Below are 23,451 nucleotides of genomic sequence, written 5' to 3' on the forward strand. Positions count from 1 at the left end.
TATTTAGAGAGGCCTTCCTCACCCTGATCCTATTAAATTGAAATTTCTAAAAATCTCTCTTATGTTTTCTTTTAGTATTTTTAAGTTTTCTTTTTCTGTTTAGATTTCTGGTCCATTTGGGGTCTGTTTGGCATTAGGGATGAAGAAGGGATCCAATTTCCTTTTTTCAGGACCACGACCCCTTCTTCTTCCTAATCCCAGGCCCTGAGCTGTCCGTCTGACCCACGCGGATATGCAGACACCTTTCCCCTGCACCAAGTTTGTGGACGTCCTTGGGCCCACCTCTGGTCCCTGGTCCAAATCCCCTGGTCCACTCAGAACAAACCCATCTGGATGCCATACACATCCACCTTCCTTTCCAAAATACTCCTTCCGGCCTTGCATGCCAATTTTTTATTCTCCATTTCTAAATAAACCCTACAGTTACTTCCACTGGGTAACATTAGGTTAATTTAGGGGAAAGTGACCTATTTATGACGCCGAATCTTTCTACCCTAGCAGAAGGCCCGCCTTTTTCATTAGATTTCTCCAGTGCGTCCCCAGTGGTTGACTTCGTCCCCTCCATACTAGTGAATGTCCCTCAGTGAGCTGGCGCCCTGGTTTCTGCAGGTTTGGGGGCCACTTCTCGCTCCGTGCCTTCTACCGGGCGATGTCTGCATGGGGAGGGAGAGCTCTCCATCGGGGGTATTGATCGTGCTGGAGCTCCAGGCCTCTACCACTGTGTGGTGTCGGCTGACACCCAGGCGCTGTGCACACGCAGAGACCACGTCCTGCACCTGTGAGTTTGGCAGTGTGGCTCCCAGCGCTGGCCCTGGCCCCACTCTGCATCGCCTGAATGGAGCCAGGACCAGGGGCACCCCCCAGCCAGGAAGGCCCCCCATGCTGTTGGAGCAAGAAAGGGCCTGAGCTGGCTCACAAAGGCAGGCGCTGGCCAGCCAACAGACAGCAGTGAGGCTGGCAAAGGTGCCCGCCTTCACGCAGCCCCAGCCCTGTAATCGGGGCCCACAGGTCACTCTGGCCACAGCTGAATAAACCAGGGTGTAATTAACTTTCCACTCGGCTTTTTACGCAGCAGCATCTCACCTTTGCCAGAAAAGGAGGGTCTGCCTTTGAGAGGGGCTGGGAGCGCTCCTCAGTCCCGACCCTCACTAAGGGCGTCGAAGGAGGAACAGCAAAATTAACCCTTGGGGAACACTTTTTATTTTTTTCCGCTGTTGCTATTTGAACAAAGTCCTCCTTATTTTTTTTTTTTTAAGTTGAGTGTTCAAAAATGCAACATCTGGAGTTTAGTTTGGAACCGTCACAGTCCCCAACCTGCGTTCTCCTGGTGCGCTGTTCACACCTCAAGTCTCGCCTCTACTTACAGGTCCGGTAACTTTGAGTGACACCCCCCAGCCCTCTGAGCCTCAGCTGGCCAACGTGTAAATTGGGAATGGATGTGCTAACTCGTACCTTCCTGCTGCATCTGTGAAGACTAGATGAGATGGTTCATTCAACAAGCATGTATTAAGCACCACTGTGTGCCAGGTGCTGGACCAGGACACAACAGAGAACAAAGCAGATATGGCTGTGGTCTCCATGAAGTCGCGTGGTTGTGAGGGAGACTGCGATAAATACACTAAAAACCACTGCAGAGACGGGCACAGTGGCACGGGTCTGTTAGAGTCTGTAAACAAGTCAGGATGGCACCTGGCATTTTGCCAGGGGGAGTGGTTTGTGAGGTGGCACCAGTGAGCCATTAAGTGTGGAGATTCCTTATTGGTTGACTGCTGTATCTAGTTTATGTTAATTAAGATAAGCTGTGTGGAATGTATATATACCCCTCCTGTCCTACAATAAACGGCTCCCACTCCTGCTGCATCAACGTTCACAAGTTGCTCGTCACCTGCCCGGTTATTTTGCCCAGCCAGCCGGGCTGTGGCACGGGTCTGTAATCCAAGTGACTTTCGAGGCTGAAGTAGGAGGCCTGCCTGCAAGTTTAAGGCCAGACTCAGTAACTTAGCAAAACCCTGTCTCAAAAAACAAAAATAAAAAGGCCAGGGGATGTGGCTCAGGGGTTAAGCCCCTCTGGGTTCAATTCCCAGTATAAAAAAAAATTAATTAATTTAAAAAAACCCCACTGCAGAATAATTAAAGAACATGCTGAGGGGTGTGGGGTGAGGGACATGGGCAGTGTGGGCACAGGGGCTACAGAGAGCAATCGGGAAGGACTGAAGAGTCATGTTCCAGGCAGAGTACCACATGCCTAGTATGCAGTAAGTGCTAACTAAATGAAGAATGGAAGAACCACAGCCCATACTGCAGTGAGGAGAAAGGAGGACCTGTTTACCCATCTGCCCCAGCACTGTCTCTTGGGGGCAGCAAGAACCTTGTCTGCTTCAGAGCTGGCCCTCTCTGCCCAGCGAGGAGCTGGGCTTGGGTCTGAGGACTGGGAATGATGGCTGAAGGGGAGAAACCAAAGCTCAGCTCCAATCCAGAGCTGAAGGCAATTCCCATTCCTCAAAGGGAGTGCCCGGAGCCCCTTGTGACTGCCCTTAGTCTTTCTATGGGGTCTCCACCTGCATCTCTCTCCCTCCCCGTAACAAAAAAAAATGCCTGTTGTGCCTTTAGTAAAGAGACCACGGACCTCCAAAAGCCACCAGGTGGCTCAGCCTTGAGGGCCTGGACTGGCACATCCCAGGACTGGCCCAGTGCAGCCCCCTGCTGATAGCCCGCTGTGGACACAATTAGGAGTGTCACTGGAAAAGTCAGGTCCAGACACTGCAACAGCGTGGACGGAGCACCCAACACGCTCGGGCAGTCGGCCTCATTAATTTAGGCCAAAGCAGCGCGGTCAGAGTAAATCACAGACTACCCTTAAAAGGTGGTATTTATACCAGGAAGTGATAAAGCATTCTATCTGAATCCAGACTAAAGGTCCTTGGGTGACCAGCTTCAATGAGCACATAAAAGATTGGAATCGGCCCATGGGTAAATCAAACCCGTGTCTACGGTGCCCTGGGCAGTTCCCAGAGACACTTTCTGAAGTCGCTGAAGTCCTCCGGGCTTCCAGAAGACGATAAAAAACACAACCATTTCCAGAGCTCAAATTGGTGTGGCCCATGCCACAAATCGTGTCAAGACCAACGCCAGCCTATTCCCTGTTCCAACGTTATTTGAGACGGTGGAACCTGGATTAACCAGGACTTTCAATCCTCAGCAATTCAGACGGCCAACGGATCCATTTCCTGACCTGGTGCCCACAAACCACGTCTCCATTAGACACAGGACGAGCCCCGCACTCTCCGGGAGTCAGCCTATCTCTCTGTGCAGACACCCTCATCTACTGGGCTCTCAGTAAAAATTCAACATGTTTATAGGACAGGGACCCAGTACAGGCCACTCAAGCTTTCTCTTTGAGCACTGCTATTTGAAAGACAAGAGCTGGGCACAGAGGCACTCAGGACTCTGGAGGCTGAGGTAAGAGGATCACAAGTTCAAGGCCAGCCTCTGCAACCTAGTGAGACCCAGTCTCGAAATAAGAAACACTGAGAATGTAGCTCAGTGGTAAAGCACCACTGGATTCAATCCCCAGAATCAAAAAGAGAGAAAATAAACAATCAGACAGATAAATAAATAAATAAACCCAAGAAAGAAAGAGCCCACACACACACACACTCAAAAAAAAAAAAAAGGAAAAGACTGAATAGCAATGTGGGAATCCATTCAGAAAGCATTAAGTGCCGATTGCAGAATATAAAATGGCATGTGCCCACAACTCCAAGCATGTCAACATTTGTCATCCTGTGGGCGCAGGCGGGAGCGAAGCAAGGAAAAATCACACGGTGGTTGGGAACATGATTTTCGCTTGTTTCATTTCATGTCATAAAAATGCAACGTTTGGTACCTTTAAATGTCGTTTTCTCCTAAGACATGAATGGGAGAGAGACAGAGACCGAGGAGGGACACGGCCCGTGTTCTTAGAGTCCACTCTGTGACAACTTATGGGCCCGGGGCTGCCCTTCCTGCTGCAGAACTCACCCAGAAGTCTGCAAACCTCACAGCCGCTCTCTCGGATTCTGAAGGGAGCATGCACTGCCCCTCCGCCCCCGACACTACAGCCTCCCAGGTGGCCACAGAGAGTCCACAGGCCACTATGCCTTGCAAGTCTTGTTTATTTGGTACCAGGTATTGAACCAAAGGACACTTAACCACTGAGCCACATCCCCAGCCCTTTTTTCATATTTGATTTAGAGACGGGGTCTCAGTAAGTTGCTGAGGCTGGCTTTGAATTTGTAATCCTCCTGCCTGGGCCTCCAGACCCGCTGGGATGACAGGTGTGCCTCACTGCGCCTGGCTCCGAGTGGGTTTTGATATTTGGGGTTTTTTATTTTTTGAGAATTTTCTGGTATCAAGGATTGAACTCAGGGGACTTAACCACTGAGCCACCTCCCCAGCCCGTTTTTATATTTTGTATTTTGATCCTGCCTCAGCCTCCTGAGTCACTGGGATTGCAGGCATACAATGCTGAACCCGGCCGCCACAGGTTTCTTTACAAACTACCTGTAGGGAGGAAGGGGGGGGGGAAGTGCGGGGGAGTGATATCGGTCAAATCATATTGTTATATTGTGTATTGTGTGCATGTATGAATACATAACAGCAAATCCCATCAGGGTGTACAACTATAATGCACCAAGAAAAAACGTGGGGGGAGAAACCCTCCATGCAGGACTGCATCTCATAGACACACGCCACCCCACCCCCATTGCATGGTCCTGCTCCTACACACGGAGGGCCTGGAAGGATGACCTTCCTGTACCTTCCAGCAGTGACCGTCTCTGCAGGGGACAAGAGTCGTTCACACCCAAGACCCCCATGCTGGGAAGGACCCACAGCTGAAAGGGCGGAGCCCAGATTCCCGACAGCAGAGAAGACCCCGCCCAGTTGGCAGACTTGTATATGGTGAGATATATATTTGGTCCCCAGCCTCCAGGGAGCCAGAGAGGGGCTGAAGCTCACGGTGATCACCAACGGCCAATATCTCATCAATCGTGGCTGCGTAATGAAGCCACCCTCAAAACAGGGATGGGGTTCAGTGAGCTTGGATTGGACCCTTTGCAATGAACTGGCAAATGCAGGTGCTTCCCTGGGTTCTCTGAAGTATTCTAGCAAATGAGTCCAACCCAGAGAGGGACTGTGGGGCCCCACCCATCAGAAGCCAGGTCACAACCTGGAGCTCACCTTTCACACCTGCAGTGGGAGGAGCCCTCACCCTGTGGGGCCTGAGGCTATCTCCAGATAGAGTGTCACAACTCGGGGAAATCGGAAGACACCATGCTGGTGTCCGTGGCAGAACTGACTCATGATGATAGGGACAAATCCCCGCACACTTAGTCACAGAGTGCTCCATGTGGATTGCTGAGGGAAGAAACAACACGTTTTGTTTTGTTTGGTTTTGTTTATTTTCAGATAGACCCTTCATCTAAGCATCAGATTCATTTGTTCTCAGAAACCTCTGGCGGTACCCACAGCCTGCCCGGCCTGAGCTGAACACAGCCCTCTCTGAAATGTCTCTAAAACTGTAAAACGCCCATCTTTCCTCAAAATGCACGCTCCAGAAGGACAATAATGTCCACCTGCATCGTCCCTTATATAGCATCTAGCAGGTAGCAGGTTAGTGACTTCTGTTGATGGGCCAATGGTGATTATTCAGCAAACCCAAGGGTCTGGCCTGGAAGGGCCCACTATTGCTAATCTTTTTCCCCTGTACTGGGGATTGACCCCAAGGATGCTTAACCCTGGGGCCACATCCCCATCACTCTTTATTTTTCCATTTTGAGACAGGGCCTTACTAAACTGCTGAGTCTAGCCTCCAACTTTCGATCCTCCTGCCTCAGCCTCCTGAGTCACTGGGATTTCACTATGGCATTTTTTTTTCATATTAGTTCCAATATGAAAACAGAAGCCAATTTCCAACACCTTACACTCAAGTCCGATGCATAAAACAGAATTTAGGGCTGGGGTTGCAGCTCAGAAGAAGGCTCGCTTTAGCATGTGTGAGACACTGGGTTCCATTCTTGGCACCAATATAAATAAGGTTCATCGGCAACTTTAAAAATATTAAAAATCCCTGAGGATTGAACTGATACCCACCCCACCCCCCAACACACACACACACACACAAAAACAGCCTCAGAGACACTGTGGGACATAGATAGAAAGCAAGAATACACCTTAGAAGGGAACCCTTTGGAGTAGCGCGCGGGCCATTCCCGGTGGGCCACCTTGGCTCGGGTAATCCTGAGAACCCAAGTCCTGGGGGAGAGGGCTCCTCACACCCCGGTCCACGTCAGGGAGACTCCTTCAGACCGGGTCCCCCTTCACGGGGCGGTAATGAATTTCTCGGGGAGGTTATTAGGCAAGGTCGCTTCTCCTAGTCTTTCAAGGAATTTCTGACTCCCTTCCAATGCCCCAGGGTTTGGGGATATTCCTGGCTCCCGCGTCCCCACGGAGGTCGTTAGTGGGGTCCTGTTAGGAAGTGGGCAAGACTCTCAGTAGATACCACCGGCATCGATGAGGATGGCTGGGGACCCTGCCAACGGGGCTGCCGTGGATGGCAGCCAGAGTCAGAAGCTGCTGAGAAGAGAGTCCGCCACTGGGAAGGGGAGCCTGCCCAGGAAGGAGCACAATTAACCGCCGTTCCTTTCTGCTGGCACAGAACCCGACTGCCTCCAGCCCTGAAGTCTCATGGCTTCCCTTCTCCACCTAGAGCCCCACCGTCTTCAAAAATGTCCTTGAAAGACACAGAATGGGCTGGACTTAAGAGCTGGAGGGAAGAGCGGCCACAGTGGGTGGTGCAGGTGGGGTCCCCTCCAGGAGCCGCAGAGACTCAGGAGAGACCTGCTGAGCAGAGTCGGGCGGCTTTCAGGACCACACAGAGTGGTCTCACTGGCTCTTAGAGAAGAAAGAGAATCGCTCTTAATTAGAAGATCAGTGAGTTGATTGTTTTTAAAAAGTCAGGGACTAGATTTCATTCTCTTATAGTTAAATTCCACCTCGATTCTTGGTTAAATTAAGAAATACACTAGTGTCATCAGGGCAGAGTGGTGCACGCCTGCAATCCCACTGGCTTGGGAGGCTGAGGCAGGAGGATTGTGAGTTTCGGCAACGGAGCAAGGCCCTGAGCAACTCCGTGAGACTCTGTCTCTAAATAATTTTTTTTTTTAAAGGGCTGGGGATGTGGCTCAGTGGTTAAGCACCTCTGGGCTCAATCCCAAGTACCAGAAACAAAAACAAAAAAATACACCCGTGTCTATTATTTTCTCAAACAGGATAAGGGTCAATAACCCAGGGTCCCGAAAAGGTCCTAACTTGGCCACCAAATAGCTCTATGATCTTCGTGGAGCAGAATTTTTCATCCTTGGTATCTCGGTGTTTTGGGGACGGGAAAAGCAAACACTATAGGCACCTTCCAATTCCAATTTGAAGATTATAAATTACCCATCATCTCTGCCTCCGGTTGAACTACCACAAATTCCCAGTGAATGGAGTTTGGATCACTGAGAAACAGAAAGTTCAAAACGCTAAGAGCCCTCTCAGGTCTCTTGGTATTTGCACCTGACCTGGTCTGGCAAGGGCTGTGCAGATACTGATGTCACTAGAGGGCAAGTCATAGCCGCTGCCCACAAACACTTGGCTTTTCCAAACGTTCAAGATGACACGAGAAGTAGGGTCAGCAAGAGCTTTGAGTGTCAAACTACTCCTTATCAGAAAATTTACTCCCAATTAGGCGACAGGTCCCTTTAACCATACTGGCCCCCAACCAAAAACCAGCATCCAAAGGGTCTCGTCAACAACCGTGATGGGTGTAAGGGACACAGATGCTATGAATTCCCTGTCTGCAAACTCAGGACCCAGAAATGTGGGATCCCTGTCCACGGGTGCCGCACAGCAAGGAATAACATGTCCTTTAGCTCCCCGCCTGCCCCAGACACTCACACACACACACAGACACACACACACACACGAAGTCTGCAGTAGCTCCTAGGGAAACCCTGCTCTCGCCCACCTTCTCCAAAGCACTAAATATATGGAGGGTCACCTCAGGGCCTCCCCTTCTCCTCCTACCCAGAGAGGAAGGACAAGCCCGGAGTGGGACCACGGCCCTTTCTGCACAGGCTGTCCTTGGTCTTTGCAATCCTCCTTGTCCCATCAGAAACCTCAGAGCTCACACACTTCAGCTGGCTTAACTCTACACTAACAAACTCTTCATCGCTGGGTTTCCTAAAGGAAATCCAAGGAATCGGGGGGTGCAGACCCACCCACTACGGCCCGAGTGCCGCAGAGCACCGTTCCACGGGGACCCGGGACGGGGCGCCTCTACCCCATTCCTGTCGGTTGGAAAGCTGTTGCTTTTATTTTTAATTTTATTTTAAAAGGCGGATCCAGGGTACCCAAGACACCACAATAAAATGACATTAACTGTAAAATTACATTATTAATTCTTTAATCTCACTTGAGGCTTCAAGCTGTTGCTATGCCCAATTATCCGTGTAACCACCTGTCAGAATCCCGGCGCTATTTAGCATTACCTCCAGGACAGCGGTGGGCCCGGTGGTCCGTCAGGTCTGCCAGAGACTCGAAGTCCTGCTGACAGTGATCGCAGGTGTAAATTGACTCATCCTCCATGTCTTCATCGTCCTCATTTCTCTCCTCTTGACTTGTCACGCTGTTCCTGTCTTCCAGCGCCCGGCTGGTTTTCCGATCACTCTCCGGCTCTCCTTCTAGGCCTCCTGCCAACAGGAAGAATACAGTCCATGTCAGCTGACGGGGTCTGGGGAAAGGGTTTTAAAAGAATTGCCCGGCATTTATTAAGATACATTTAATTACTCTACCTCCCGGGGTCCATTATTCTTGACACCTCTCAGTATATTAATATATGGGGGTTTTTTTGTAGCATGTGGTGCCATAATTCTCGACTAGATTCTTTAATTCATGGCACAAATCTTCTAGGGGGATTACTTGTCATCTTTCCTCCGTGCCTGGCTGCTGGGGGTCATGACCCCTCAGGGAGGTGAAAACACTGTAGCATTTGTCTCCTAAAAAACCAATTCTGTTACACGCCTCTGCAGAGCTCCCACCAGCTGCTCCTAGCACACCTCAACTTGTAGCTTCCCCCTACAAACCTTGCAGTTTAGAGCTGGGAGACCCCTAAGCCATGTTCTCCCTCCACACAAGGCGCCCAAGGTGGCCATGTTGGTTCAGCCCCTTGCAAAGATGTTCTGATTGTGGAATAAAAGAGGTGGGTGTGCTCAGGGGACCTTGCAGTCAGACTGCAAACTCAAACATGCCGAACCTCTCACTGGGGCCTGAGGGCTGCCTAGAGAGTGAGAGTCGGGGTGGGAATGGTTGGATTCATTTCTTTGAAATAAAATACCTACTGTGTGATTAGCCCTGCGCATGCGAGTGGCTCATCTGCAGATAACAGTGATTTAATACCAGGCACGGTGGTGCACATCTGTAATCCCAGGGGCTCAGGAGGCTGAGGCAGGAGGATCATGAGTTCAAAGTCAGCCTCAGCAACTTAGTGAGGCCCTGAGCAACTCAGTGAGACCCTCTCTCTAAAATAAAATATAAAAAGGGGGGCTGGGATTGTGGCTCAGCCGTGGAGCACTCGCCTAGCACGGGCGGGACCTGGGTTCGATCCTCGGCACCACATAAAAATAAAGGCATTGTGTTGTGTCCTTCTACACCTAAATAATAAATAAATATTTTTTTAAAAAAAAATATATATATATATATTTATAAAGGGGGCTGGGGATGTGGCTCAGTGGTTAAACACACCTGGGTTCAATACTTGGTACCAAAAAACAAACAAAAAAATGGTAAATATAACGTTCATAACATATCAATAATCCCAATAAACCTCAGCAGAGTAAATCTGCCCATTAAAATACATTCACCCCTGGATTTGAAAATCGAAGAGTGTGTTGTCTCTTCCCACACTCATCCTGGAAAACAGACCCCAACACTAGCAGCACTGATTGAAATCAAAGAGATCTCTATTCTGTAGAAACATGTTTGTGCAAATCTCTATGCAAAACTGCATGCCCACCTGTGCGTGTGTGGTGTGTGGGGGCGACTCGTGTATGTCTGCACGCCCATCACGCCCATGACCTAACACACAACCTTTCAATGCCCGAGAGCAGGTCACCAAAGCAAAAAAGAAACAAAACCAAGAATGCATTCGATTCAAGGTGGAAACCACGGTCCTATAAATATTTCAACTTAGACACAAGATAATGTTATAAGGGCTCTATTTCTCCCGGCCGCGCAGAACACGTGCTTCCAAGCACCCGACATCGAGAACCTGCGAACACAAATCAGCTCATCGGAGAGCCAGCTGCCGCCTTCCGTGGCGGGGAACGGGGCAAGCCACGCGGCGGAGGCAGTAAAAATCAATGTTTCCATTTGTGGCCCATCAAAACATCTCTCTTCTTACCAATTAAGGGATGTACAATTTTTAGGTTCTTTTATTATTGGAACAAGCCAACTCCCAGCAATACAGAAATCCCATTAAAAGCCAGGCAACATATTTATCTCGGGGAATCTGATCTGCTGTGGCAGCAATGGCAAGAAATAGAAAGCTCGAGAAATGAGAAACATCATTTGGAGTCTTCGACATTATAAGTCATCACCCAACCATGTTTACGCAGTCAAGCGCCGTCCCTGAAAAATTCCTAGTTTACTGTCTCTTCCCTTAATAAAAAAAAAAAAAAAAAAAAAATCTGTAGAGAATTAAAAAAGAATCATAATTCCAGCTTTATCTACTTACACGGACTCTCCAGATAATAAGTTACATTCCACACCACGCTTGTGCTACTTTATTTAACACACAGTTTAATAGACATATTTAAATTACCTGCCCCCCCCACCCTTTGCCATATTTACTCGGCAGCACTTTCTATAACAGCTCATCTAATCCACAACTGGAACCACAAACATTACAATGCATTTGATCTCTTTAAATCTGGTACATCCTGTTGACTCGGGAGTAGATAAATCAGAATGTCAACTCTCGGGTTTTTATAAGGCAAAAGCCCATAAAGTCGTCCAAGAGTATAAATCTGTTTTAAGGAACTGTCACCTCCCCTCCGGCTGGCTACTAATGGGAAGGCAGCGTGGCTGTGCAGACAAGGCCAGGAGAGGAGAGGGGGGCACAGGGGCAGAGGTGGAGCCCTGTGCGGGGCAGACAAAGGTCTGGCCCTCCACATCTGGGCTGGCTGAGGGTCACAAGCCCAGCCAGCCTGACCCTCAGGAAGGTGGAGCCAGAGAGGGCCGAGTCAGCGGCCTGCATAAGGTTAGAGGCATCCTGACAACCCAGGGCTCCAGGCCCCTCTGCTGACTCCAAGAAAACAGGACCCGGAGAAGAGGAAGCCTTCCCCCCAGGCAGGTTGGACTCTTGGCCAGGCACTCTTATGCCCAACAGTATTTGAACTTCATCAAAAGGAGAAAGAATAAATGGTGCTCTTTTTCCATTTGCAGATGAAACGCTGAGGCTCCGCAAGGTCACCCCAAACCATGCGAGGAATGGCACTTACACACACTATTGCTAATGACGCAGGACATCTGTCGCCTGCCGGGGACCCCCGCTCTCTGAGGCCCGGGAGGCAGGAGCTCTGAGAACAGGGAGCCCGGAAGGCAGCCGTCCAGGTGAGCACAGTCTCAGCGCTTGGCCAGGGAGACCCTGAGGACCACAGGACTGGACCTTCCATACTCCCCTCCCCAGCCCCGTCAGGACAGGTGGTCGTGCCTGTTCCACATCCACCCTGCCCAGCTGCTGAGGTCTCCCTGGCCACTGTCCTGAGCCTAAATGTGACCCAAGCCAGCACCGAGGAGGCAGAGCCCAGAGGCACAGCAGCTGGCCCCGTCTAAATCCCCACCCTGAGCTCGTGGGGTCTCCAACACAGGGAGTGACTCCTGAGCTTCAGCTACCGTTGACCTGCTGGCCCCTCCAGGTACCCAGGGGCCCACGAAGCCAAGTCATCAGGCTGTAAAAGGTGGCCAGCTCATCTCCGCTCTGCTGAGGCCTTGGGCTGGGAAGGCCTTCCTGTCAGCAGGCTCGCTGGCCTGTCCTTTGGCCCTCCCAGTCCTCCCAGGAACGGTCGACAGCAGAAGACTCATTCAGGGAAGGCCCTGGCTAAACAGATTTCCCATCAGAGCCCTCTCCCTCCAGGCCCATGTGCAGGGGACAGGAAACCACACCAGGGAGGAAAACACTGGCCGCCTCGTCCAGGAGACAAACCTCCCTACTCCCTGATCTCCAGCCCCACCCTGGACAACTCCCAGCATGGTGCTTTCCAACCGGCACCCCAAAACAGCCAGCCCCAGCCAAGCACGACCAGGCAGCCCTATGAGCTGTCACCATCATGTCCCCACTTTACAGGTGAGGTCAGAAGGAGGTGGCAGGGCCAGGTTTCCAGTCCAGGTGTGTCTAACACTTAACCACACTGCCACACCGTCCCCTACAGCACACACCCGAGGGGGAAAAGCCAGGTGCTGGGGAATCTGTAAACCCCATCATAGTCACGGGGGCAGGGGCTGCCATGGCTGCTGAAGCTCCCCACAGCTCCCGCTGACCTCTCTGTCTTACCCCCGTCTGCACACCACTCAGACCCTCTTTCAATCGCTCGAACTGCTGAGGGCTGCACACTCCTGCTCCCTGCCAAGAAGGGTTCCTCCATTCTTCCCCCACCTGACTCGGACCCCCACAGCCCCGAGCTCCAGCGGCACTTAGGTTCTCTCTCCCCATCGGCCCCTTCCCATTGCAGTTGGTGCACGGGGCGCCGTGTCGACTTGTACGTCTGTGGGCTGATTGGCTTACTCTCACCGTGGCAGTCTGGATTTTCTAGGGACGACCCTGAGATTTCCCATCCCACCTGTTCCTCTGCAGTGAACCCTTGCCTCTCATAAAGAAGAGGGTTCTCATTCACCTCCACAACTTCCTGCTGGGCTGGTCAGCCCGGTGACTCTCTGGACCAATGGAATGCAATGGAAGTGATGTTCAGGGTGTCGGAGGCGAGGTCAGAAGAAGGCTTGCAGCTTCCCCTGAGTCTCCTGGTCTCCTGAGACATTCCCCCGGGGAACCCAGCTACCAGACTAAAAGAAGCCCAAGCTACATGGACAGAGCACGTACAGGCGCTCCAGTTGGCAGTCCCAGATGGACTCCCAGCCTCCAGCACCGACTGTCAGCCACGGGAGTGCGCCATCTTGGACATCCAGCCCCGATGAGTATTCAGATGTCGGCAATCCCAATCACCATGTGGCTGCCACTGTACAAGTAACACCAAGTGAGACCGCCAACAGTACCAGTCAGCCAGGGGAAAAGTAAGAAACAGCAAGAAACGGTCACTTAGGACCACTGCGTTTGGAGGGGTTTGCCACACAGCAACAGCTGGCCAGAGCACTCCCCGCCAAATCGCAAGCTCTGTGGGGGTAGAGATGCACCTGCTGTTGCTAAGTACCACCCCCAAACTGGGGCTCAGTAAATGGACTGGTTTCAGAGAAGTGAGTCTCAATATCCACACACACAGGAGCTAGAGGAAAGGTGGTGTTATGGCACTTTTGATTGTCAGATGGTAAGAATTAGGTGAACCATAGGAAGACGCCATCTTTTGAGGTCAAAAAAGTCAGGTCCTGGCCCTCTGCAATGGTTCAGCCTAACAGATGAGGAGGCTGTTCTGTCCCACCAGCTTCTTCCTGAGACCAGGAGAAAGAAGGCACAGCCACACTAGTGGACACCCCCCAACACCACCCCCCATAAAACCAAGTTCCCGCACCCAACACGCCGACTCAGAAGACTTCCTATGAGCAAAGAGAAAACGGAAAAACTTCTGCCTCCTCCGCTTCTCATGAGAAAGCAAGAGCTTCCACTCAAGATGACGATAAGAGGAAGGTCAGTGGGACTCGGTAGAAAGGGCTGTGCAGCCAGAGCAGTGACCCCAGGCCCCCCCGAGGGAAGGGTCAGCAGGGACCTTGACAGATGGAGAAGGTGGCCCAGCCTCCCCCTGCAGCCGAAGGTGGTGCTCCCGGTGCAGTCTACGTTTTCTCTCTCCCCATTTCCATCACAGAGACCCTACGGGGTAGGTCCGCTGGATATTCCTACTTTCAGACGGGGAAACAAACCAAGACTCAGGAGGACCCGCAAGGCCCACGGCAGGAGGTCAGAGCTTCGGCCTGCATGTCCCCTGCTTCAGGGCAAAGCGGGCACGCCGGAGGAAGGGCTGGCGGGGACAGCGGCCAAGTCCAGCAAGAGGGGAACAGGAAAAGGGGAGAGGGCCCAGGGAGTCCGGCTGCTCCCCGCTGCCAGGTCTGGGAACAGGACGCCTTCTACCTCGTGGTCATGAGGGCCAGCTGAGAGCCTCAGCCAGAAACACCAGGGAGTGTCCCCCGGGCCCTGGCCCCAGCCATCGCTTACATCAGGAAGAGTCTCACTCGGGGGTGCCTCTTCTCCTCCTTGGAGGTACCGTGGGAATCAGCTGGCATGGATCCTTGGGCATCCTCAGACCCTCCCAAGGACATTTGGGGGCCCTGCCTCTGGGGTCTCCGGGCTGAGTATCCACACACTGGAGGCAGGAGACTGTTGGCAGCTTCCGAGTTCCCAGGACAGAGGAAACAAGGGCAGAGCTTGAAACGCATGAGACACCCAGGGCCCACGGTCACACTCTCCCCCACCTGCCCTCGCTCCCTCCCTTCACTCGGCAAATGTTTACTGAGCGTCTACTGTGTGCCAGACACAACCGTGCATGTTTGCCATGACTAACAGGGTGCTTCCTGGTCCTGTTTATCTTGGGGCCCTCCAAGCCCACACAAAGCCTGGCATAGAGGGAGACTTACTAAATACCAGGTGGCAAATGAGTGGACAGGTGAAGGCACAGCTGCTGAAGTGGAGGTACAGCAGCGAGGGAGAGCACCGTCATCCCAGGGTGGCCGGGCATCTGGGTGCCAATGACGGCCGATGCCCTCCAGCCCCCAACACGAAGAGCCTCGTGCAAGCTGCATCTCCTGCCTGGGCCTCTGATTCCCTCCATGTCCGTCAGGAGCTGATCACGGTGGACACCAACCCCTCCTACTGCACCAGGGAGGGGTGAGTCTCACCTGAAAGCAGGACCACCCAAGGACGGGCACACAGCAAGCACCACACGCAAACCAGCACCGGAGCCCTGCAGGGTGTCAGAGCCCAGAGCAGCCGGGGCAGGGGAAGGCAGGAGGAAGAAGGGTGCAGGAAGAGGGGGTGCCCACAGCAGGGAGAAGGGCCAGAGCCAGGAGTGGGGCCAAGGGAGACAGGGGCGGTGGCCGTCAGCCCAGAGAGCCAGCAGGTCCTGGGAAGGCTGCCCCACGTGTCCCTTCTCCTCCCAGCCAGACCTGGAAGGCAGAGCGTGCCTTCCACCTCTGCAGAAGGCAGTGGATTGTAGACAGGTCAGGGGCTGAGGAGGGAGCCTGCACTGCCCAGGAGGCACAGGGCACTGGCACAGAGTCTGGAGGGACCAAAGGTCTTAGAATAAAGATGGTCGTGAATTAACAACCACACAAACACCAGTCAGCTGGGCTCATATTCCAGGGACTGTGCGCATGACAGCGGAAGAACAGGAAGGAATGGCAGACCTGGGAGCCAGCTCGTCCGAGCCACAGTCCACCATTCAGAAACGGGAGACCTTGGACAAGTCACTCACCCTTTCGGACACTCACTTAGTGTTAATGCGGTAATAAATACAAAGCCTGCACCTGGGTCAAAATACCACTTGAGAAAACCATTCTGCCTTATTGCCGCTGCCAATATTTATCCCAACACGTGCAGCATCGTGATGCAGACAAGAATTTGAGGTCATACTGAAAGAGAGGACTCCCAGGAGGCCCGGATGAGCTCCTGAGGACGAAGATGAGGAATGTCAGCGCACATCCCCCTTTGAAAGGCACAAAAATATCCATAGAGACCCCCTGAGAAATAAAATCCATTAGAGAAAGCTCTAGGTTTGAATCCAAGGTGCTCTCCTTCCAGGCCGTGCAAGCTTGAGGATGTGACAAGCCTAAAAAATATGACCTCTGACCTGGGCCTGCACAGACAGGCCCTGGGCCCAGGCCTGGGGAGACAGCATGGAAATATATTTACAAATCAGCAGCCCACTTCTCCGGGGCTCGCCCCCTATCGGTGGCTGTGGGAAAAACAGCCCAGGAAGGGTTTACATTTGCTTTTTAATATTTTTTAGTTTATTTATTTATATGTGGCGTTGAGACTCAAACCCAGTGCCTCACATATGCTAGGCAAGCGCTCCACCACCGAGCCAGAACCCCACCCCCTACTTTTTTGTTGTTGTTGTTTTAAAGAGAAAATGTATACTTCTTCCTCTCGACCTGTATATTTCCTACCAACATATTCCCGAGGGCAAAAGCACTCTCAGAACCTGGGCACTGGCTGAGCCACAAGTCCACACCCATCCGGGGCCGTGTTTGCAGAGGAGAACCTCTCCACCAACCTCCTTCCTCCGGCAGCCTGCCTACCCTGGTTGGAGGGACAGGGCCAAGCTGGGCAAGGAGACTCCAACCCCCCTTAGGAACCCTGCTCGTGCATCCACTGCTGGCCCCAAGTTCTGAGAGGCAGCCCTTGTTATCTTCAGGTTTAAAATGTCTGTAGTGCAGGCACGGAGGTAGCGTTTAACCCTCGGCCTGACGGGTTCTCTTGGCAGAAGAGCCGTAGGCAAATATTTTAACACAGAATGCCACGTACATTTAGCTTCTTAAATAGGGAGGCAACTTCCGGATGATTGTCTGCGGGGTGCCCGCTGGCCCCGATCTGTGCCGATGGCTCTCTGGATGGAATTTCCAGCCAGGATCCGAGATGTTGCACCTGACCGGGGTGCATCATGAGCCTCGCTGGGATGGTCGGTCCTGGCTGGCCACAAGGAACTGAGAACAGGACAATCCTCTCCACGAGGTCCAAGGCTGCCCATGGAAATGTCTAGAACCTTCCAGAAAACATCACTTCAGTTATGGGAGATTCTAGAACCTGAGGTCAAAAGTGGTGAGCTGCATAATGATCACAGCTTCCCTCAGACCACACGTACGTATTCATCAGTACCTTCATCTCGTGACCTGTGTCTCAGTAAGGAAGAAGCTACCATCAGACCTATTTCACAGAGAGCAAAGCAGGCTCAGGTGGGTGAATCAACCCACTGCCACTTAGATCATGAGAAGACCAAATCTCACCACGCCCCGCCCCCCATTATCCAAATGCCCGGAAAGGGCTTGGCAAGAGTAAGGGCAGGACAGAGTTGCAGAGGCTCACCAAGTGTGGCCCCTGCTAACCTCTGTACATCCTATAGAAACTCCATGCCCCGTGTGACCGCCATGCCCCGTGTGACCGCGGCTACTTTTTTTTTTCTTCAAGGAGGAAATCTCTACTTTTATGAAAAAAATCTCTTGCTTTCAAAATATTAACTTCAAGTTTTAAGGAATACAGCGTGCACCAAACAATACGTCCTGGAGTGCTGGATGCAGCCCGGGGGACACGGGTGGAGACTGCTGGTGACTTTCCCAGCAGGGCCCCTCAAGCCTCGGGTTATCTGCCCAACATATTAGGAAGGTCAGCTGGGATTCAGGACCTAGGTTCCTGTCCGTTTCTGCATGATCTTGGTGACTTACACTTCGGAGCCTCGGTTTCCTCACCTAGCACATGAGGACAGTCTTATCACCTGTTCAGGGTGATGTGAGCTCCCTGCATGAGGGCCACCTTCCAGGTGACCTCCCTGCATCAAAGAACAAACCACAGCTCCTCACCCCGAGGAGACTGACAGTCTGTCACAGGCACCCTGCTTGTGTTCCAGAAATACAGGAACAAATGGCTCTACCCTCACCCTGGGGGGTTCACGAGACCAGCCCTCAGAGGCTCAGGGAGGTGCCGCTTCCTCCACCCACAGCACACCTGCACCCAGCTCCCAGCGGTGATGGGACAGGGATGGGTGGAAAGCAAGAGGACAGAGAGGGGAGGGGGGACAGGAAGAAGGAAGAGGATGCGATCCAAACACCCTCACAAAAAATAAAAAATAAAAATCCAGTGCGTAGTTAAGGGCGACGCTCCTCCGAGCCTTCCAATCTTAATAAAACTGATCTCGCCGCGTGCAGTAATGAAGAACAGTTGGACGAAGCCACCCTGGAACCATGAAAATTGTATGCTGTTACTTCCTCGTGACCTCCTGAGGCGGTGACCATTCTGCCCTCTTCACGCTGTCATGTGTCATCTCTGGGAAGGGGGAGACGGAGAGCAGGGCCGGAGGTAGGCAGCGAGGAGGATGGTCAGGGCCGCGTGGGGAGCTCGATAAATCCAGCTAATTTGTGGCCAGCGCCAGAGACTGACGCTCCTAATTGCTCCTGCTCCTGGCACAGAACTCAAGGCAAGGAGACTGGGGTGAAAATCACCCCCTTGTGGTGGCGGCAGAAAGAAAAGCCTCACGAGGGAAAGAGAAGGAGGGGAGTGGAGGGATGTGTCCCCCTAAAACCAGTAGCAGGCTGAGGGAGGTGGCTCAAGGTCACAGACAAGCACAGAGGGTGCAGACCCAGAGCCCAGAGTGCCTGGGCCACAGCCCGGCAGTGATGCGTCAGGCCAGGAAGCACTGTCTCCCGGCTCAGTGGGCCCCGTCTACAAATTAAGGAAGAGCCATTGTTTAAATAGTGGACCTCGGTGATCTGTCGTGGCCGGGGACGGGCCTGGGAACAGAGCTCTGGAGCGTGGCCCCCGCACTCAGGACACATCACTTCTGCCTGCTGCTTCCTGCCCGGGCTCCACTCAGGAACCAGCCCCAGTGTCAGACGGGGAAGTGTCCAGAAGTTCCCCAGGCCAGCTCTCCTGGCCCACTCCCACGGTCCTCACCCACGTGGAGTCGGGACCCCCACTTGAGCTCAGGGACTTGCTGGATATATCTCAGGGGTTTTGTTCATCCCCCTCTCTTGCCCCTCAGCACCCAGCGTGGCCCTGGAACAAGGCAGGTTCTCAATACAATTTGTGCAAGGGGCGAGCCAGCCAGGCAGCCGGGCAGAGCCCCGGCCACGGGTCTGCCTCTGATGAGGAACGAGACGAGGGCAACGTAACCAGGATCAGGGCCCAGTCCCCCACCACCCCAGGACTCCGGGAGTCTCTGGTACTGGGAAGCCACCAGCTCAGGCTCCCAGAGCTCCCAGAGGCCAGCTGCTTCCCCCCAACAGTGACCCTCCATCCCCAGACTTCCTGTCGAGCCCACAGGTGGCCGTAGGAGACCAAGAGACCCCCTCTCTCCAGCCACGGAGCAGAGACTGTGTACAGCCTTTAAAAAGTAGCCAGCTGGGCTGGGGCTGGGCTGGGGCTGGGGCTCAGTGGCAGAGCACTTGCCTCACCTGGGTGAGGCCCCGGGTTCGATCCTCAGCACCGCATTTAAATAAATAAAACAAAATAAAGATATTGTGTCCATCTACAGCTAAAATATATACATTTTTAAAAATGAACTAGTTGCCAGCCTGGAGACAGCCTGGTGTGCGGCTGCTTACCGGGAACACCTAAATGCCACCTGCAGCAGAGGGACCAGGTTGATGGAGAGCTTGTTGCCATGATGTCACTACTGAGGGAGGAGCTCGGCTTCTGAAAAGCCCCAGCCCAGGTGCCCCCCTGGGGTGGGGGTGGGGGGATGGCAATGCCCCAGGCCACCTCAGGACCAGCAGCAGGCTCTCTGGGACCCTGGGTCTCCCCAGCGCTTAACCTCAACACTTGCTACGTTCTGCTGGCTTTCTGCTGATTCCCCTCCGGTCCCCAAGAGGGTGTTTTAAGACCCACAAGTGGGCAGTAAGACATCTGGACATCTCCTGAATCCCGGCCAAGGGACCGAGCCTCACAACACCCTCGGTCCTGGAGGTCTGCAGGACCTCAGCACAAGGCAGCCCAGGCTTCAGCCGGATGCCCCCTTGGGTGCAGCGTGGGGGCTGGATTTTGAGGGGAACCGTGCTCCTGCTCGCTGGCCTAGGATGCATGGAGACACATTCCCACACACCAAGGAGCAGAGGCTTGGGGAGGATTAACCACAGGTCAAAGGTCAAGTGGGCAGCACACAGGAAGCTTCCAGACCCACCCCAGGGGGCCCGGCTGCCTCCCCGCGATGACCAATCTCGGCATGATCTATATGCACACGCACACCCCGAACCCCACTCGCACCCCCCACGCTCATCCTCAAACCGTCACTTAACTCGGATTTCAAACTGCTCGCGATGTGCTTTAGTCAACATGAAGCAGAAACCTTTTATTAAATGCTGCTAATTTTTTATTGATCACACTGTGAATCATTTCATTTTCCATTACCGCAAATGTCTCCCTATCAGGGCTCCGCGATGACGCTTCTTTATTCAAGTCTCGAGCAACTTGTCACTTTTAATCAGTTTTCACTTTCAGTAGGGTTCAAAAATTAGAGAGTGGGCTCTTTGTAATCATTATTGCTTTTGTTTTTTAAAAAAGAAAAAAAAAAGTTTCCATACAGGAAAGGTTATTATACTAGGAATAAATATACATGAATCAGATTCACGTGAAATTCCTCCCTGACTCTAACCCATCTTAGCATTAGCTTTCATAATTTTTTTAGGTTTATTTTCGCGGAAAGACTGTTCATAATTATTGCTCGTGCTCTCCCAAAACACTTATGTTACTAAAGTGTGAAATGTCTTCTAACACAAAGACAGATCTCTGGGAAGTAATTACAGAAATGCATTCAGGGGCAATAATTCTATATTAGCTGTCAGCAGCAGACATCCTCTGACAGGCACTTGTTATGAAGGAATTATTTGCATTGCCACTGAAGACATGGCAGGCAAGCCCAAACCAAAAGGCTGCGTCCGACCGGAAACATGGCTCCTTCATCGAGGGTCAAATTAAGTTTAAATCATTACCTTGAAGCCCAGCAAACTCGTACCTGACTGTCTATTGTGGAGACGTTTTTTGAGACGCACTCGAGCGCAACGTGGTCTTCCCTCTCGCAGCGTGGTGCAATTACCCTGAGTCTCAAAAGGATTCTGCCAGGAGCTTGTCACAATAGGGAGAGAGGAGGTGGCAGGGTGTCTATTAAATGCTAACTCGTGTCACCAAACAGAATTTTCAAGAATTATAAATTGCCGAGATGCCTTGCGGCTGACCCCCTCGAGTTAAGAAGAGCCCAGAATATTATCGGCAAAGTGCAAGAATTTGCATCAAAGGCAGGAGAGGACACTCCCTGGGGAGCCCACTGGGATGGAGCTGAGGGGATGGGGACCCAATGGGCCAGCTCCTCAGCCCACAGAACATCTGGGCAGCAATGGCTGCTCTGTTGGAGGTGGGAAAAGACCCTAAAATGAGCACAGGTGGAAGGGGCCTAAGAAGATGCCTACATTGTTCTGTGAGCTCTGTCCCTAACTCCCCACCCTGACCCTCATCCCCATCTGTAACAAGGTCCTGCTTCCAGGTTGCGTGGAGGGTGTTAGATGAGCAGGGTGCCCGGTTAACAAACCTTGTTCTCGAAATGGCAGGACTAACTCTGTGCACCGTCAGAGCAAACCCCTGGCCTCCAGGTGTGGTGGGGAGTGTGGGATGAAGGCAGGGGGCACCTTCCTGGACTAAGGGGGTCCCACGGACATCTCAGGGCATCTACTCAGACCCATCAAGCCTCAATCTTCCCATTTCTAAAAAGGACATGCTGAAGGTCACTCCCCTGACTTGTCCTCATGAATCAGAGAGAAGCGCAAACTCGGGCATCTTTAATCTGCTCTGTCACTACTGTTGCCAAAGAGACAGGTTTTTTCTAAGAAAGCTCAGAAGGAGAGGCAAAGGACCTCTTTCCTCCAAATGGCCCGGGGGCCATCACACTGGGAGGGACAGCTTGTCCCTGATCTTTCAGCTCTCCCAACTCCCCCTTGGTGAGGCTCACACGGGGAGCTCTCAGACACAATCCAGGGACATTTTCTGGATCCCCGTGAAAGAAGTTACCTAAAATGAAGCCTATAGTGGGGGATGGATGAGGGGGGAAGGGCATTAGTGCCATGACCTTTGACCCAGGCATTCCACTGAGGCTTACAAAACGACAAAAGAGTTCATGGTGAAAACTGCAGAATTAATTGCAATAGCCAAAGAAATAACTTAGAAAGTTTCTACAACTCCATGAGCAGGAGATGGATAAAGTGGGTACACGTATGGAAGAGACTTCACGTAGCCATTAAAATGAATGAAACAGAGCTACGTGCAGCAAGATGGATTAATCTTCCAAATATAATGTTGAGAGAGAGGGGCGAAAGCAAGTTGTGAAAGAGAAACCACATACGTGTATGCATGTATAAATCCATATATTGGTGAGTTATAGTAAGACAGGACAGCGTTGATATTGTTTAAAACTGCGTTTACCAATACTATTTTGTTATACTTTACACACATTTCAAGAAGAAAGACGTGCACAGAAGGGGTTCATGCCGAGCCCTGGAGGGGGGAAGCGGAGGACTGCCGGGTGCTATCACGCTCCTTAGGCCCAAGGGCCCACCCTGGATGGTCCTTGTTCCCTTTTGTATATCTGAAATATTTCATTTAAATCGACTCCATGGCTGAGCTACTGAAAAATTTCAAATGATAAAAATTTTTAAAAAGAACCAATGGTGAATAAATTAGAGAGTCAGAGGGGAAGCATGAAATTTTAGATGGCAGAGGCTCCAAAGAAAGGAACCAAGGCCACTCACAGAGCCATGGGGTCCTGTGTGGGTGGACCCACCCAGCCTCCTACTCCTCCCTCTGTCCAGTGGGGCAGGAGAAGGCAAGAAGGAGCAGAGAAGGGGCGGAGCTTATGGCTTAAAAAATTAAATGGTACCAAAGTACTGGGTTCTCCTGGGGAAGAAGCTTCGGTCACCGTGGAATCCCCGGCACCTAAAAGAGTACCTGGCTCAGAGAAGGTGTGCAAGAACTATTTGTTGAGTGAATGAATGAACACGCACTATGATGAATTAAAGCCAGCCGGGTCGTGCCCTAAAGCGGACCCTCTCAGACAGAACCGCTTGCTGGACAATAGCAAGTTAGGCACTGTACATGCAGATTTTCTACCTCTGTGTCTTTTTAAAAAAAAAAAAATATTTTTTTCCAAGGCTCCAACTCTGACTTCTCACCAATTTCCTGCCCCTCCTGTGGGCAGGCTGAGATTGTGAGTCCCAGCTGCGTCTGGAAAGCACCTTTGGGGAGATGAGAATGGAAACAGTCTAATTTAAGGAGGAGCCAGGTACTGCCTAAAATCCCTTCCATGAGTGCACATCGAACGGAAAAAATCACTCCAACCCTCTCCATAGGAGAGCATCTGACGGCCGGCCAGCCAAAAGCAGCCGTTGCTAAGAAATCGCACCGGGTGACGTCACGTGACCACTTGCTACAGGCAAGATGCGGCCAGGGTCAGAGTTCAAAAC

The 23,451-nt window shown here is 52.0% G+C and overlaps 1 protein-coding gene across 2 annotated transcripts in view; it reads right to left on the minus strand.

Annotated features, from left to right (window-relative positions):
• The window catches only part of Znf423 (zinc finger protein 423), a 317,088-nt gene that overhangs the window by 202,434 nt on the left and 91,203 nt on the right, over window positions 1-23,451 (minus strand). For both annotated transcript variants that reach the window (XM_078032268.1, XM_078032267.1), the window contains exon 3: window positions 8,571-8,771. In XM_078032268.1, coding sequence (XP_077888394.1) covers window positions 8,571-8,771 — 201 coding nt within the window. The remainder of the gene's footprint in view (window positions 1-8,570; window positions 8,772-23,451) is intronic.

This window comes from Ictidomys tridecemlineatus, chromosome 15, assembly GCF_052094955.1.
Source record: "Ictidomys tridecemlineatus isolate mIctTri1 chromosome 15, mIctTri1.hap1, whole genome shotgun sequence".
In the NCBI taxonomy this organism is placed as follows: Eukaryota; Metazoa; Chordata; class Mammalia; order Rodentia; family Sciuridae; genus Ictidomys; species Ictidomys tridecemlineatus.